At 47.5% G+C, this 17531-nt stretch overlaps 1 protein-coding gene across 3 annotated transcripts; it reads left to right on the top strand.

The window, feature by feature from the left end:
* Positions 1-3916: 3916 nt before the first annotated feature.
* Positions 3917-17290, top strand: DHODH (dihydroorotate dehydrogenase (quinone)). 3 transcript variants are annotated; one of them, XM_082439154.1, is made up of 9 exons: positions 3917-3986; positions 6510-6722; positions 8639-8838; positions 11184-11266; positions 14028-14215; positions 14826-14939; positions 15963-15998; positions 16292-16451; positions 16939-17290. In XM_082439154.1, exons 1-8 carry the CDS (start codon positions 3966-3968, stop codon positions 16448-16450), a joined length of 1014 nt encoding a protein of 337 aa, XP_082295280.1. In that variant the 5' UTR covers positions 3917-3965; the 3' UTR covers position 16451; positions 16939-17290. The 3 variants fall into 3 exon arrangements, with proteins under 3 accessions (XP_082295280.1, XP_082295279.1, XP_082295278.1); XM_082439152.1 differs by having other exon boundaries at positions 3918-3986; positions 15963-16116; XM_082439153.1 differs by lacking the exon at positions 14826-14939 and having other exon boundaries at positions 15963-16116.
* Positions 17291-17531: the final 241 nt, after the last annotated feature.

Raw genomic sequence — 17531 nt, 5'->3', positions numbered from 1 at the left:
GGAAGTTTCCTTCATAAACACTAAACCTCAGAGCCTTACCTGGGTTGTTTTTTTCTTGATGTTTTCCCAGCAGCGTTAAATTTCCCCCAACCCACCACTTCTTTCCTTCTTCCAGAGAGTCCCAGAGGAGGTCTTGAACCTCCTGGTTCCAAGTGAAAGCAGGGTGTCCTCCCTGAGCATGACAGTAATCTTCTCCTTCCTGAAAGCTGCAATGAAACCTGCTAAGCTGATAACCATTATGTTCTCCATGGTGCTCTGGGCTATCCAGCTCACTTCCTAGAATGATTCCTGTTGTGATGTATAACCAAAGCCAGGTTCTTCCTTTGAAGAACATTTTCTCTGTGCAGTGTGAGCATGAAAAGTGTAGAGGCTCACACAGCTACTGAAGTCTGCGCGCCTACAGCCCGTGCTCCGCGACGAGAGAAGCCACCGCGATGAGAAGCCCGCGCACCGCAACGAAGAGTAGCCCCCGCTCGCCGCAACTAGAGAAAGCCCGCGCGCAGCAACGAGGACCCAACGCAGCCAAAAATAAAATAAATAAATAAATAAAATAAATAAAAAAACGTTGGGGCTCAGCAGCTGCCTGGTCCTTTAAATACATTCTTGGTGGGTTTATCTTATTAGTATTATTCTTTTAGAAATTGGTAATAATTTGTCAAGGAGACAAAAGGTTTTGTTTTAAGGAGCCAGGTGCAGTTCCTATAAGCTGAAAACAAACGCCAGAGATCAATAAAGCAATGGGCCTTCATAGCTAGGGCAGCACCACCTGTGTCTATACAACCGGCTATGCCTTTAGCTTTATAATAGATCTTTATTTGCTAAGTCTAAGCTGTAAGGGGATAGAGGACGATGAATATCTAAGTCAGTGTTTCTAAAAATTGAGTAATGTATTTTTTTAAAGAAAACCATTCTTGCAGACCCTTACGATGGATTTAAATTATTGTATTGTTTCTTAAATACATTTATACACAAAACTAGGCGTAATCTCTCTCCTAAAGCTCTTACATAATCATAAAAGCCAAAGAATAAATATTTGATGAAAGAATGAATACAAATTAAATAGAAACAAAACTGAAAACCAATGAAATTCAAATTTTGCCAAACTAAATAGCCACTTAGCAGATAAACACAGTTCTGGCCTACGACTGCACAGGTTCTTTTGATTTTGTCATTCAAGCTACTTCGTGCTGTAGGGAAGAATCAATTCTCTCACTACTTTTCTTTAATTAAGTTGCTGAAAAACCTTTGTTCAGGGCTTCCCTGGTGGCGCAGTGGTTAAGAATCACGCCTGCTAATGTAGGGGAAACGGGTTCGAGCCCTGGTCCGGGAAGATCCCACATGCCGCGGAGCAACTGAGCCCGTGAGCCACAACTACTGAGCCTGTGCTCTAGAGCCCACGAGCCACAACTACTGAAGCCCACGTGCCTAGAGCCCGTGCTCTGCAACAAGAGAAGCCACCGCAATGAGAAGCCCGTGCACCACAACGAAGAGTAGCCCCCGCTCGCCGCAACTAGAGAAAGCCCACGCACAGCAACGAAGACCCAACGCAGCCAAAAATAAAGAATAAATAAAATAAAATAAATAAAAAAAAGCGTTGGGGCTCAGCAGCTGCCTGGTCCTTTAAATACATTCTTGGTGGGTTTATCTCATTAGTATTATTCTTTTAGAAATTGGTAATAATTTGTCAAGGAGACAAAAGGTTTTGTTTTAAGGACCCAGGTGCAGTTCCTATAACCTGAAAACAAATGCTGGAGATCAATAAAGCAATGGGGCTTCATAGCTAGGGCAGCACCACCTGTGTCTACACAACGGGCTATGCCTTTAGCTTTATAATAGATCTTTATTTGCTAAGTCTAAGCTGTAAGGGGATAGAGGACGACGAATATCTAAGTCAGTGTTGCTAAAAATTGAGTAATGCATTTTTTTTTTAAAGAAAACCATTCTTGCAGACCCCTACGATGGATTTAAATTGTTGTATTGTTTCTTAAATACATTTATACACAAAACTAGGCGTAATCTCTCTCCTAAAGCTCTTACATAATCATAGAAGCCAAAGAATAAATATTTGATGAAAGAATGAATACAAATTAAATAGAAACAAAACTGAAAACCAATGAAATTCAAATTTTGCCAAACTAAATAGCCACTTAGCAGATAAACACAGTTCTGGCCTACGACTGCACAGGTTCTTTTGATTTTGTCATTCAAGCTACTTCGTGCTGTAGGGAAGAATCAATTCTCTCACCACTTTTAATTAATTTGCTGAAAAACCTTTGTTCAGGGCTTCCCTGGTGGCGCAGTGGTTAAGAATCCGCCTGCCAATGTAGGGGAAATGGGTTTGAGCCCTGGTCCGGGAAGATCCCACATGCCGCGGAGCAACTAAGCCCGTGCACCACAACTACTGAGCCTGCGCTCTAGAGCTCACGAGCCACAACTACTGAAGCCTGCGCGCCTAGAGCTCCTGCTCCGCAACAAGAGAAGCCACCGCAATGAGAAGCCCGTGCACCACAACGAAGAGTAGCCCCCACTCACGGCAACTAGAGAAAGCCCGCATGCAGCAACGAAGACCCAACGCAGCCAAAATACATAAAATAAATTAATTAAAAAAACCTTTGTTCATACAGCACGTCATTTGATCTTCACCTGTAGCACATCCATCATCTATGTATTTTAGCCAGTTCTCTTTCTTGGCACCAAAATGAGATCACAGATACAAATAAATGTGGGCACTGAAATTGCCTGGCAGCTTTCAGGGTTCAGTTGGTTATCCAAATGGTCCAAATGACGCTTACATTACTTTAAAAAATCATTGTGGAAGTGGACACCAAAATCAAAAATTCTCTCAAGTGTAAACCCCAAGAACACATCCCTCAGTTTGGAAACCACTGCAATAATCAAACAACTGGTACGATGAAATATACTATGGTCCCTACTTTCAGTTTACAGTCTAATTAGGGAAAAGACATAACAAGTGTAGTTAATAAAGTTCCACTACAGAGGTATAGCTTAAATCTGTGAAGGTTCAGATGAAAAAGATGTATTTCCAGCACTTGAACATATAAGGGTGTCCATGTCTAGGAAGACGGAACAGGCATCTTGGCAGAGGCGTTCACGAGAGTAAATGCATGGAGGTGAGACGGTGGAAGGCATTTATACAGAGAAAGAAACAATGCTCTCTGGGGGGGGCGGCTAGAGGGACAGTAGTGGGAACTGAAACTAGAAAACTGAATTGTTTCAAACGCCAAGAAAATAAGAGTTTGCAATTTGGGGGGAAGATTTCTGAGCAGAGGAGTCCAAGTCTGGGCTGCAATGGAACTGTTTGGGTGCACGACACTTTCTTTTCGAAGTTCACAGTCTTAATTTCCCAATATCCTTATAAACATACATACATATGTTCTAGGCATTTTAAAAAAGTGAAACCTGATGTTCAAGGAATCTTCTTTTAAAGTCAACTTAGGTATCTTACACAGCGCTGTAAATCATTTCAACCCTTTTTAGTGCCCGGTATATACTCAATCCATGCTTTATCTAAAGCACAAACACTATCAATAGCATGTTTAACTTAAATGATCAAAAAATTGGTGAGAGTGTTGCTTAGAATCGAAGAATCAACATACAGTTAGTCTTCTCTCCAGATTGCAGGATGCAGGAAAGCTCTGCGCAGCGATCCAACCAGATTCGGCTGAGCCTCTGCAAAGCGCAGCGAAGACGCCAGGAGGCAGGCAGGCGGGCGGGCGGGCGGACTGAAGAGGCGTGCACACGTGGATTGCGCGCGCGCGTGAACGCCCAAACAGACTCTCGGGGCGGGGCGGGGAGCGGGGCCTTTCCCTCCGCGGAGGGGGCCCCGCCCCACCCTCCTGCCCAGCGATTGGTGAGTCGGAAGCTGGAGGGGCGGAGACTAGAGGAGTCACCGCCATCTTCTCCAATGGAAACGAGACAGAGGCGGGCCCAGTGGCGGAAGGAGCATGGCGTGGAGACAGCTCAAAGTGAGTTCAGCTGCTGCGGCCCTGCAGCGGCGAGGAAGAGAACTTGTGGGAAGGCAGCCGGGGGGAGGGTGGAGGGAGGGCTAGCCTGGGCGAGGTGTGGACGGGCGGGGGCTCCGAGAGGGTGGGCCTCTTTGGCACGTTTGTGTGTCTTTGGGGACACTTGCAAATGATCATGCGTGTGCATTTACACATGTACGTGGTCACTGTGTAAACGGCACGTGTAAACGGAGTAGATGCCGATCTGTGTCAGCGCACGTGGGCCTTTATTGAGCCAGGCGCAGGGCGCTTAGTGAACACAGGATCGCGCCAGGCGCAGGGCGCTTAGTGAACACAGGATCGCGCCAGGCGCAGGGCGCTTAGTGAACACAGGATCGCGCCAGGCGCAGGGCGCTTAGTGAACACAGGATCGCCTAGCAGTGTGTGCAGCATCCAACCTGGAATGAAATTACAGTAGAACATGGTGCCAACCCTTTTAGAGAAAAGTTTAGGGCAGGGTCTTTGTAATGGCGCTCAGAAATCCGTTGATCAACATAAGGGGCGTTCCTACAATCTCCTGGAGGAGAAGCGAGAAAAATGAATACTAGATCTATGTTGACGGCTAGGAGTCACCCTAAAGGCAAATCCGATCAGGTCACTTCCTTGTTCAGGGAACAAAACTCAGATCACCTGGGTGCATCTCATTCTCCTCTGCAGCCAAGAGAGAGAGCATTTACACCGCCCCGCCCTGCCGCCTAGTTAACTTCTATTTATCCTTTGAATATCAGCTTTAAGGCACTTGGTCAAGGAAGCCTTTCTCTACCTCTTTGATTAAGTTAGGTTCTTCTCTCACTTTTTTCTTCATAGCTTTGTCACAGTTATATGTTTGCATGATCATTGATTTCAGTCTCCTCCTGAGGTTGTACTCCTCGTGAAGGCCGGGACTCGGTCTGTAGCCCATCCTCGAGTGCATAGTCACTATGTGCTGAATGATTGAATGAATGAATGAGTGAGGGACTCAGCATCGGGCAGTGATAATTAGAGAAAAATATTATGAGCAATGTTTGAGCTTGATCCAAGAAGACCTGATGCTCTCTAGAGAACAGACCTGTGGTTGCCAAGGGGGAGGGGGGTGGGGGAGGGAAAGATTGGGAGTTTGGGACTAGCAGATGCAAACTATTATATGTAGAATGGATAAACAGCAAGTCCTGCTGTATAGCACAGGGAACTATATTCAGTATCCTGTGATAAACCATAATGGAAAAGAATATGAAAAAGAATATATACATGTATAACTGAATCACTTTGCTGTACAGCAGAAATTAACACATTTTACATCAATGATACTTCAATAAAATTTTAAAAAAAGACCTGATGCTCCTTTAAAAAAATTTTTTTTTGCAACCCTCTTTATTATCCTGAAGTGGAATTTATGTATAATGTAATCTTTCTATATGTAATTTTAAAAAGTCAACATAATGTCCTATCTGGAATATAAAGGAGAAATAAATTTATAATAAAATAATATGTATTTCAACCCATAACTATTAGGGCATGAGTCACCTAGGTAGTGAGTCAGGTGTTTAAGCCTCTACTTAGAAATTCTAGTGCCACAGGAATGTTTTACTGTCAAACACCTCAAGCAAAGCACTGAACCATTCCACATGGATTTTCTGAAACGGTGAGTGATTCTTGGTTAATGTTCTGTGCAAAACAATATAGTTACCCCTCAATCTACAAGGTAATTGCATTCCTGGAAAGTCAATACAGATGAAAACCACACAGGAGATTGTGTTTATGTGGGGAAATAGAGTTTGCATTTCTAGGCTCAGATAATATGAACAGATATTTTTACCTAGTGAATGTCAGTAGGATGTTCAAAAGTCACACACGATAGGGACAATTCTGACTTTACTGACTTCCTGCTCACTAAATCTATTAACATTCTCCTCTGGGTGCCCACCACGTGTCCCTAGGGGGCAGTACTGACCCTCTTAAAGATTTTTTTTTTTAATTTTAAAATTTAATTTATTTATTTTTGGCTGCGTTGGGTCTTCGTTGCTGCACGCGGGCTTTCTCTAGTTGCGACAAGCGGGGGCTACTCTTCGTTGCAGTGCGCGGGCTTCTCATTGCGGTGGCTTCTCGTTGCAGGGCACGGGCTCTAGGCGTGCGGGCTTCAGCAGTTGTGGCACATGGGCTTAGTTGCTCTGCGACATGTGGGATCTTCCCACACCAGGGATCGAACCCATGTCCCCTGCATTGGCAGGTGGATTCTTAACCACTGCGCCACCAGGGAAGCCTTGCCCCTCTTGAAATTCCTGGCCTGGAGTCCTTCAGGGCTAGAGGAGTGCATGTCAGCAGAAGTGCAGATACAGCCTCTGACTGTAGAGGCAATACGTGAGCAAGAACCCAAGGAGACCAGCGTTAGCAGAAGGCCACGGACATCACTGCATGTTATGTCCTCTGTGTGTGTGTAAATCGTGTAAAGGGTTCAGAGAAGGTGCTACAGCCTGGCCTTGACGGGGCCCCATTGGCTCTTTTTTCCAGAAGCGGGCCCAGGATGCCATGGTGATCCTGGGGGGCGGAGGACTTCTCTTCGCCTCCTACCTGACGGCCACGGGGGATGAACGTTTCTACGCGGACCACTTGATGCCGGCTCTGCAGGGGCTGCTGGACCCCGAGGCAGCCCACAGGCTGGCTGTTCACGTCACCTCCCTGGGGCTCCTTCCTCGTGCCACGTTTCAAGACTCTGACATGCTGGTAGGTACTCCTGTAACACCTTGTGCGATAGATACGAGGGTCAAGGTCAAAGTTCCCTAATTTATTTAGCTGGGGCTGATCCTTTTGAAAACCAGAGTCCCAAATTAGCCCCCCACCCCAAACTGTCATCCCCATCTACAGATCAGGAACACTGAAGTGCAGAGTAGTTAAGTGACTTATCCAAATGCACACAGCTAGGAAGTGGCTGAGCCAGGAATCAAACCCATGGAGTCTGGCTCAGCATCCGTCCGTTAGCCACCATCCTGCCTCGCGGAGGTCTCGGGTAGCCCAGTGTTCACCTCTGCTGAAAAGGGAAGCATGCCAGCATCACTAACATCTAATGATGTTAGGCATGTCTAGCCAAGCCCTTTGAGGAAAGCATACGACTCCTGTCCCAGCCTCATTCCGTCCTGCATTCAACACAGGGGCCCCACCGTGTCCCCTTATTCTTCTGTGTGCTGGGGTTTCCGCAGCGAACAAAGTGCAAGAATCCACATCCTCCTAGAATCTACATCCTCGTGCAAGCCCAGACAGTTTCCATTTAGGAGACTTCTTACCAATGGGGGACATTAGAATGATGTGAACATGAAGAAAACACAAACAAGAAGCACTCAGACCTCTTTGGGGAAGGGTCACTGTTATCAATCAAAGGGGCCTTCTCTACATTTTCCCTTTTTGTCTTAGAATCCCTTTCACTTCCCATCCTGCAGTTTTGAGCACACGTGGCACCTTTTTCTGTAAAAGTGAAAATCCTCTTCGGATTCCTATTGGTTAGAGAAAACAGGTACAAATGTAGGTCTTTCGTAAAAGCAAAGTGGCATAAAGAGAACTTCGGAAAAGCGGGGGAGACCTGTACGCAGATGCTCCGATTTGGTGCCAGCCGCATTTGACCATCATCTCTGGGCATGAGGACTGAAGGCTGCCCAGGGAGCCTGTCGAGCAGCCGGGGCCGAGAGACCCGTCCTGGAGCACGGCCCCCAGGGCCCCCAGTGCGGCCACCCTGCCATCCTCCCAGTCCCCGAGGCACCGCGTGCACACACGCACCGCCATCTCTTCTTCCCCTCCTCGGGGCAGCCTTGCTTCCTCCTGCTTCCAGGACCAGATGGTGCCACCCTTGGAGGTCCTTGCTAGTCCTGGCAAAGGCTTTCCTGCCATATCAGCTGACAGTGACGATTCTGTTGGCAACTGCTGACTTTATGATATCCCGATTCCTTTCCCACATTTTAACGTATTTGTCTTGCGTCTAGATTTGTTGGCTAGATCAGGGTGCGAATACTAAGTCACTCAGGAGTTAGGCTAGACCTGACAGTAATTAGGCCCCAGTCACTTTCATTATAGAGAACAATCAGGAATCCGCCCCATGTCTGCCAGGGGAGAACCTGCTTCCAGCCCAGCCTGGTTCTGGGGCCCAGCCATCAGTGCTGCTCGGTCGAGCACAGGAGTCGTGAGGACACTGCTGGGCCTTGGTATCACCTGGCTGAGGAGGGACACAGCGGGGGCTGACTTACTAAGATTAAAGGATTTTGCTGCCTGACTGTTTCACAATAGCACCATCTAGGGGCTAAATAGTGGCTAAGAAGGTACAGATCTTCACCGTAATTGGAAAAGGCAGCACCTATCTCCTGCCCAACCCATGGTGGAAACACTGTTTTTCTCCTCAGTGATGATAAAGCCCGACGGTTCTCAAACTCTGGCTGGCATCAGAATCACCTGGAGAGCACTGTTAAAAATAGATTCCCAAAGAGTTCCATTCTTCCCCACCCTCCCCCAAAGATTCTGATTCCTTAGTCTAGGGATGGGCCCTGGGATCTGACGTTTAACAAGCAGGTGATTCTGACGTAGGTGTGCCGTAGACCACGCTTTGAGAAACACCAACATAGCCTTGTGTGCCTGTGACTTTGTCTCCTTCTCCCTAGGAAGTGAGAGTCCTGGGCCATAAATTCCGAAATCCAGTAGGAATCGCTGCAGGATTTGACAAGCACGGGGAAGCTGTGGATGGACTTTACAAGATGGGCTTTGGTTTTGTTGAGATAGGCAGTGTTACCCCAAAACCTCAGGAAGGAAACCCCAGACCCAGGGTCTTCCGCCTCCCTGAGGACCAAGCCGTCATTAACAGGTAGGTGAGCAGCCTTCTTCCCAGCAGGACTCTCAGGGTGTTTCTTCTGCCATACAGTGTGGACATTTTTCTGTCATTTGGAATGTTCTGGAACCATGTTGAGCATCTACTCTGTGCAGGCGTAAAAGCAGGTTTTATGATTTCAGTTGAACGCGTATACACGATGAGGTTAAGAGAGCTACACGACTTAGCTACAGTCACGAGGTCAGAAGCGGGAGAACTTGGGAACGGATGTTGGCTTATCTGACTTTAGAGTTTGTGCTTTTTCCACATTGTTACTCCAGTGTCCTAGCCCACCTCTGTCCAGTAGAAATAGCATATGAGCCCTATATGTAATTTAAAATATTCTAGTGGCCACAATAAAATAGCAAAAAGAAACAGGTGAAATTAACTTTAATAATATATTCTATTTAATTATTATTTGTAATAGTTATTTATTATACTACTTAATTATAAATACTTAATATACTCTATCATAATTTTAATATATAAGCAATATAAAAATGACTGGCTATTTACCTTCTTTCACTTGTACCAAGTCTTCGAAATCCAGCATGTTTTCCTTACAGCACTCTTGCTTTGGACCGGACAGGCTTCGCTCTCAGTGGCCACACTTGGCTAGTGGCTCTTGCACCTGACAGCACAGCTCCAGCCTTTAGTAACTGGGAAATTTAATAATCAACATAGACAGCTGCTTTTAGGAAGAGAGGTCCTTCTAGACTGTGTAAAGCCCTTCTCTTTGTAATCCCTGGGCAGTTTTCACTACGGCTAACCCAGAGAGTGAAGAAGTTCCTTCTTTTCGGTAACAGAATTTTGAGAGCCTCGTTGGGGGCGTTGGTAGGCACCTTTGGGATCATGAAGGGCCTTCTGGGAGACTGACGTGTGGAAGGTTTATTCGGCTGCACGTCCTGCTTTATCGTGCTTGTTTCGGGGAAGATTTCCAGCATTAGACATGGAGTTATTGACCTTTCCCCTGTAGGCTGGGATCAATATCTTCAGAATGTTCGGGCAAAAAATGTTTGTTTATGATTCGGCTGCCACAAATAACTGCAGGTACCAGGATGACAGTGCCTGGCAGAGTCCCGTGGGTGAGAAGTGGCACAAGAGAGCCGGGCCTGAGCTCCAAGCACTTGTGTGCCCAGGCTCCCTGCTCTGCCTGGCACAGGGTGGGTGCTGAATGAACATGGGTCAACAACTACATGTATCTGTTAGGTGTTTTTGGCTGCAAGTAACAAAGTGGCTTAAACAATAGGCGTTTGTTATTTTCTTCTCATAACGCGTGAAGTAGGCAGTCTTAGGGTTGGTTGAGCAGCAGGGTGGCGTCAGTACTCTGGTCCAACCTCTGTGGGCCTTCCCTTCTCGTCTGTAAGATGCCTACCCCAGCTGCAAGCATACGTCCTCGCATGAGGACATCAGAGAACAGAAAGGGAAAGGAAGTATGGATATGGGGGGAGATGTTTTCCCAGAAGCTCCCTGGTAGGCATCACCTTGTGTCTCAGTGACCAAGCCCCGTCTCAAGTTCATGCTTGAGTTGCCAGCGAGGCTGGGAAATGAGTCATTGGCATTTTCACCCTGTGTCAGGCGAGCTGGGTTCCACAGTCAAGGAGGAAGGGAGTGGGGATGGCCATTAGGCCAACAACCCACAGTGGGGCTGGGGACGTAGAGATGAGCAAGAGAGACGAGGCCCAGCCTTTGTGGAGTGTCTAGTGGCAGGTGAGGGAGGAGATGTGTCCCTTGTCCTCGAGAAGACTGTAACCCAGTAGGGGAACTGAAGCATATACATACATCCCAAGCTAGGAGAAAGGTAGGCACAAAGCACTCCATGAATGCCAGGAGGTGAGGGATCATTTGTGTCTGGGAGCTTTATGCAAGGAGGAGAGGGTGCATTTGACTTGGGCCAGGAAGAGGGTGATGTCATAGGTAGAAAGGATGGGGGAATGGAGCGGCAGGATGGGCTCCAGGAGGCGTGTTCGTGGGGCACAGGCAGGAGGTGGGAAGATGGGTCATCAGAGTGGCGAGGGCCCCGCTGGGCGGGAGCGGTGGGTGGGAAGGAGGGGTGGGCTGGATCCAGACAGGTCCGGGCTGTTTACAGTGCTAGTTGGCGAAGTGGCTTGTTGGCAAATTTTAATCTTTCCCTTTGTATTTGATGGTGTTCTGGCAAGTTCTCTAGGACTTCCAGGGGTGTTTAGACTTTAGAAGTCTAAGAACTGACTCTGATTTTTTTCTTTGGTTTTTACATCATAAGTATATGTTGAAAATGGCCATGGAGCCGTCTCTCCAGAGTCTTTGCTTTCTGCCTGAGGGCTCTAACCTTATCTCCTCCCTAACGCTCTTCTGTGCTACAGATACGGATTCAACAGTCACGGACTCTCAGTGGTGGAACACAGGTTACGGGCCAGGCAGCAGACGCAGGCCAGGCTCACAGAAGGTAAAGGGGGCCTGCCTCAGAGGGCTGTTCTTCAGTTGTTGGAAGGAAACTTGTGGGAGAAAGTCAGGAACGTTCCTAGTGAAATGAACGTGATTGAACAATAGGAAAAAACAGCGTGGAACTCAGGGCTCCTCTGCTAGAGGAATTTTCCTGGCTCCACCACACCCTCCAAGCTCTTAACTGAATTTCGCAATTGAGCAAAGATACACTTAGTTCCTGCCTCATTATGTAACCTGTGTCAAACTGGGACAGCTTGGAAGTAAGCAGTGCAGAGTGGCTGCTCTGTGATCACGTAGGCAGTTAAGATGCGAGCAGGGCTTGGGCGCCGTCTTCGTACATCCTGCTCTGTTGTCCTTTTGTCCATTATATAAATAATGCATGCTAATTATAGAAGTGTTAGTAAATGCAGGGAAGCATAAAGAAGAACATTAAAATTACTCACACTCTTCCCTACTCAGAGATAACTTCTCCCGGCATTGGGGAAAATATCCTTCATGACTTATTTGGAAACACCATGCATTTTTTTTTTAATTAATTAATTTAGTTTTGTCTGCATTGGGTCTTTGTTGCTGCACTAGGGCTTTCTCTAGTTGCAGTGAGCAGGGGCCACTCTTCGTTGCATTGCACGGGCTTCTCATTGCAGTGGCTTCTCTTGTCACGGAGCACCGGCTCTAGGCGTGTGGGCTTCAGTAGGTGCAGCACGCGGGCTCAGTAGTCGTGGCGCATGGGCTTAGTTGCTATGCAGCATGTGGGATCTTCCTGGACCAGGGCGCGAACTGGTGTCCCCTGCATTGGCAGGCGGATTCTTAACCACTGTGCCACCAGGGAAGTCCACACCATGCATTTTTGAAGGCTGCCTCCGGAGGTGCTGATGCTTATTCCCTGGGGCTCTCTGCCTTGCTGTCCCTTGGGGTGAACATAGTGGTCTTGGCGCCATGCCATCCTCACTGTACCTTCCCAGGTGTCCTCTAGGGTTGCGGCCATCTTCCTTGGTGGGCCTTTCTGGAACTCCTTCCAGGAGTTTAGCCTCATTAGATGTCCTGGTGGTGAGATGAGAAAAACCTGAGGTATTGGATTCATTCCGAACACGAGATTGAAAGGGCCGAGGCAGTTAGCAATCTCTGATTTGGGGAGTAGGAAATGACCTTGTTTGGAATTCCCTGGCTTTGGCAGAACCAGACCCTGCTATACTGTAAACCTTGCCACTTGTGGGCTTTGAAGGTCATGATAGGACTTTCATGGTTTGTGATACTCTCCTGCCTTCTTGTCTCCCTTTCCTTCTTTTAACTGTTCACAGTGCCCCTTATACCACTTTTCTCCCCTGTTCTCCCTTTCCCGTTCCCTCACCCGCCACTCTGGTGCTAACATTTGGAGTGAGACAAAATCCCATAGCAGAGCTCTGCACGTAGTGTTTACCAGCAGCTGGAAGCCTTGAAGACAGCTTATTGCTAGCATCATGCCAAGCAACATGAGTTGTTAAGAGCTATGGTGCCCTTTGCGGATAGAGTAATTCAGCAATTTTTGTCTAACTCCAAAATCTTGTCATTTGGGGCAAATGACTACTAATGAAAGATCCACTGGCTACGTGAAGGTGATAGTCTCTATTTACCTGTGTGGAAAAGAATTACAGTTTCCAAACCATCTTCGCTTGATTTGGGAAGCTTGGAGACCTTGTTATATAATTTGTCTAATTGGATGCTAATCCCCTCGCCTCCCTTCCACCCATGAAGTGAGTGACACGAATCTCATTTACTTTCAAGCTGATGATAAAACAGGTGACTGCATTTAAGGTATGAGAAAGTAGTTAGCAGTACTGGATGTTGTTCTTTGATCCTCCCTGACCTGACATACATTTTGTGAGCTAACTGGACGTCCCAGTTAGCTGGAAAAAGCAGGTGGTACCATGGATATACTTTAGCCTTTGCAGATAAGGTAGTATCTTAGGAGAAGTCAAGTACAGACAAGCCCTTGCTTTCACACATAGAAAAATACATTTCAGAAACACCCTGAAAGTCGAAAATACAAGTCAGGTGATAATTCCCTGGATTTTAAAGTAAGGTGACCATATTACTTACTGTGCAAACTGAGACAACACTTTTGAGAGTGGAAGGGATGCAGGCATGAATAATTATGCCCAGGCTACAGGAGTATTCAGGGCTGTCCTGGGAGCACTGAGATGTGTGGTCACCCCAGTTACAAGGGGGAGTCCCTTCTCAGAGAATGGAAATTATAAAACCGTTATGCCTCTACATTTTAGGCATGAGAATCGAAAATATTTTCCAGTATTTTATACATATCCTTTAATTTTGCTTTTTCTTCACGACTGCACACCCAGGCACGTGACCCAAGTCTAACAAGCAGCCCTTGAGAGTAAACAGTTGCCCCTGTGGCATGCTATTGACTTCTGTCTCTTCTCAGTTGTATTTCATTTACGAGCCCTACCTTTTTAAACACTAGTATTTGCACTCCTAATTTCTCCATTTTTCATTAAATTTTAAAAAAGAAAAAGGGCACAAAGCGGTAAAACATCCTAGGAGCTGCCCAAACATGGCTGCGCAGGTGAAGGTGGAAGGCGCGGTTCTTGGTCCGCAGGCAACAGCGCCGTGCGTAGGTCAGCGTTTGTCAGCTGGCGCGGGAAAGGTCACATTTGGAGTTGGAAAGCCTGGGAGGCTGTTCGTGGGCTCTTCGGTCAAGGACAGCTTCAAAATGTTGCACAGGAAATGGTGAGTGGGGACAAAATCCTGACCAGTGATATTTACAGATGGGCTGCCACTGGGAATAAACCTGGGGAAGAATAAGACCTCGGTGGACGCTGCCTCGGACTACGCAGAGGGGGTTCGAGTCCTGGGCCCCTTGGCTGACTACCTGGTAGTGAATGTCTCCAGTCCCAACACGGCTGGGCTGAGGAGCCTTCAGGGAAAGGCCGAGCTGCGCCGCCTGCTGACCAAGGTGGGCAATTACATCCCGCTCCACCAGCCTGTCCCACCTGCTCATCCTCTAGGGCAAAGCTTCAACGTTGCTATCCACTATCGAGGAGTTGTCCTTGAGACCTGGACCAGTTAGGACCCCTTGCTTCCCTCTAATTCCCTGTATAACACTGATTGTGCTCAGTATTAGTCAGCTGCTCAGTTATCTATCCCTGCTGTTAACCCCCCACAACGTCCGTGAGAGCAGGGACCTCATCTCTCATTTACCACCCTGTCCCTGACATCTAGCACACTGAATGAATGAATGGAATGACTTTTCATTAAACCGTGCTTGTGACAGTATCTGCTGTCTCTTTTAGGAACAAAAGTCTAAATAAACCTTGATATATTAGCCAATGCCAGTGACATTAGGGACTCACTCTTGGGGATCCCTTGGTTCAAGAGAGTGGAATCAGCTCTGACTTGATGGGGTCTTTTGCATAATTGAGAGCGGTGTTTCCTGAAAAGGAGAAATTGCTGGTGCTTTATTCTGACAGCTAGTGTGAAAACACACTGATCTGTGGCTGCAGGTCATGGTTATACTGTCAACTGCAGTCTCGGGGGTCCCCATCTCTGGCCCCATGTTGCTCTAGGTGCTGCAGGAGAGGGATGCCCTGAAGGTAGCGCACAAGCCAGCCGTGCTGGTGAAGATCGCTCCCGACCTCACGGCCCAGGACAAGGAGGATATTGCCAGTGTGGTGAGAGAGGTGAGGGTTGGTGCCTGGGGGACGCCCTTCATTGCCTGTAGAGGCCACCTGGCCAGCTGGGTTAGCCCACATGGCAGTCTTTGTGGTTTCCTTTCTGTTATATGGAGGGCTGTCAGGATGTAATTTATCATATACAGGCAGACCTTGGAGATATTGCGGGTTCAGTTCCAGACCACTGCAATAAAGCAAGTCACATGAACTTTTTGGTTTCCCAGTGCATATAAAGTTATGTTTACACTATACTGTAGTCTGTTCAGTGCACAATAGCATTACATCTAAAAAAACAATGTACATACCTTAATTAAAAAATACTTTATTCTTATTTTCTGTTTTATTAAAATATTTGAGGTGTAATAATCCAGATTTAAAAAAAAAAAAACTATTGCTGAAAATATGCTCACCATCATCTGACAGTGCAGGGTTGCCAGAAACTTGTAAAAAAAAAAACAGTTATCTGTGAAGCACAGTAAAGTGAAGTGCAATAAAATGAGGCATGCCTGAAATAAAAAGTAAATGTTTCAATAAATGTTTGAATGGGTCCTTTTCTCCTGCCTCTTCCCTCCTCTTCCCTCATCTTCCTTCAGCAAGGGCTTTAAGGCTGTGCATCCTTCAGTCTTGGTCAGACTGCAGTGTCTGTCTTTCTCCAGTCTAAACCTGGGTCTCTGTGTCATAAGAGAGTAGCGCAAACACAGACTGAGCCCGGCAGTCCGGGGTTGAAATCCTGGTTCCACCACTTACTACCTGGAGGCTTTGGACAGGACACTCTAGATTGAGTTGTTCTAAGGATTAAACCGTGTCCTGGGGGAACCGTACGGGTGGTTGGTACGTGATGGCTGTTACTATCATGTTGGGCTCACTCTGACACTTGTCCAGAAAGCACAGTGAGTGAGGCCTGGTCTAGCTCTTGCTGCCGGGGCCTTAGGTGTGGGCGCCCAGCCCGGCTGCTCTCTCAGACCCCTAGGGAAGCTTCTCCAAGTCCGTTGTGCCCTGACTGAGGGGCTCTTTCTCTGTCTCACACTGCAGTTGGGCATCGATGGACTGATTGTCACCAACACCACAGTGAGTCGCCCTGCCAGCCTCCAGGGGGCCCTGCGCTCTGAAATGGGAGGGCTGAGTGGGAAGCCCCTCCGAGATTTATCAACGCAAACTGTCAGGGAGATGTATGCACTCACCCAAGGCAAGAATTTGGTGTCCCTGTCTTCAGATCTATGTGTGGCTCAGGCGCCGGGTCTGTGATGGTATCGGGGTTCCTGAACTGCCGCACTTGGCAGGGGGCCGGGGCTGCAGCCAAACAGCTCCTAGCTCTCCTGTCGCCCAGCCTTCCTCACAGTGTGCTGTGTGCTTCTCTGCAGGCAGAGTTCCCATCATCGGGGTTGGCGGTGTCAGCAGCGGGCAGGATGCGCTGGAGAAGATCCGGGCGGGGGCCTCCCTGGTGCAGCTGTACACAGCCCTCACCTACCGGGGGCCGCCCCTGGTGGGCAGAGTCAAGCGGGAGCTGGAGGCCCTTTTGAAGTGAGTGGGGCCACCTGTGGCTTGAACCAGGCAAAGTTAATGTGGTATCAACTCAGAATGACTCAAATCAAGGGGATGCTATTCATCTGTCTTTATTCTTCATTGAAAATGCATTTGAGGGGTACACCCCAAACGCAGGGGAAACTTACCCTGTTGCTCTTTTCACAAAGGTCAGTGCCAAGGAATTCAAGATTAACTTCCAAGGCAATGGTGTTTACGGGCCGAGGAGTTCTGGTGGCCTTCCTGTTAATTCAGTAACACTGGCTTGATGTCAGGAGCTGTCAGTACTTAAAATTGATTCCCTCCCTGGCCTGAAGACCTGGGTAGATTCCAGGGTGAAGACAGTGTACAGGGCATGAGCATGCATTTGGGAGAGCGAGGCAGGTGCAGTTACGGACTAGATAGAGCCTGGTTGAATGTGGGCTTCCAGTAAGAGCCAGGCCTTTCCTTTACCATTTGCTGAAATTGCTTTGTTTTCTTTTTCCAGGGAGCAGGGTTTTACGAGAGTCACAGATGCCATTGGAGCAGATCATCGGAGGTGAGGATGGGTCGGTGGGAAGCCTGATCTGGAACCGTCCCGCTAAATCAAGCGAGCCTTTGTGGCTGATGGAGAGAGGAGACCACATCCCCAAACCACAGGGGCCCCTCCTCCGGCTGGACTGTAAAAGCCAAGCATGAGGGTCACCAGAAGCAATGCAAGGCTTTCTTCAATCACTTGTCCGACAGGAACTGCATCCATGATTCTTTCTAGATTCAAATCCCAGGATCCTTTAATGTTACAAGGACATTAGACATTTGGAGGGAAAATCATGGTAAAATAAAGTCATTTAAAAACTGGATTTAAATCCCAGCCCTCTTGCCCAGATCCTGTAGGTCCTTCCAGGCCTCTGCTCCCCCGGGATCTGTAGTGAGCTTCCCAGGAGCTTGACTCTCTTTCATTCTATCTTTATTTTTATTTAAAATTTTAACTGTATTTTGAAAATATTTCAAACTTAGATAAAAGTTGCAAGAATAGGGCTGTGGATGGCCGTCCTCTCCGTGTCTGCACATGGTCTTCCCTCTGTGTGTCTGGGTCCTGAC

Source organism: Balaenoptera physalus (genome assembly GCF_965194825.1).
Source record: "Balaenoptera physalus genome assembly, chromosome: 19".
NCBI lineage: Eukaryota > Metazoa > Chordata > Mammalia > Artiodactyla > Balaenopteridae > Balaenoptera > Balaenoptera physalus.
Note: the sequence above shows the minus strand (reverse complement) of the source record. Positions and strands in the feature narration are given on the sequence as shown.

Excerpts from the sequence above, each read along its gene's own strand:
- DHODH (XM_082439152.1), top strand. The coding sequence starts at position 3,966 with ATGGCGTGGAGACAGCTCAAA. Across the intron at positions 3,987-6,509 it reads TGGCGTGGAGACAGCTCAAA|AAGCGGGCCCAGGATGCCAT; the intron begins GTGAGTTCAGCT and ends TCTTTTTTCCAG. Across the intron at positions 6,723-8,638 it reads TTCAAGACTCTGACATGCTG|GAAGTGAGAGTCCTGGGCCA; the intron begins GTAGGTACTCCT and ends CCTTCTCCCTAG.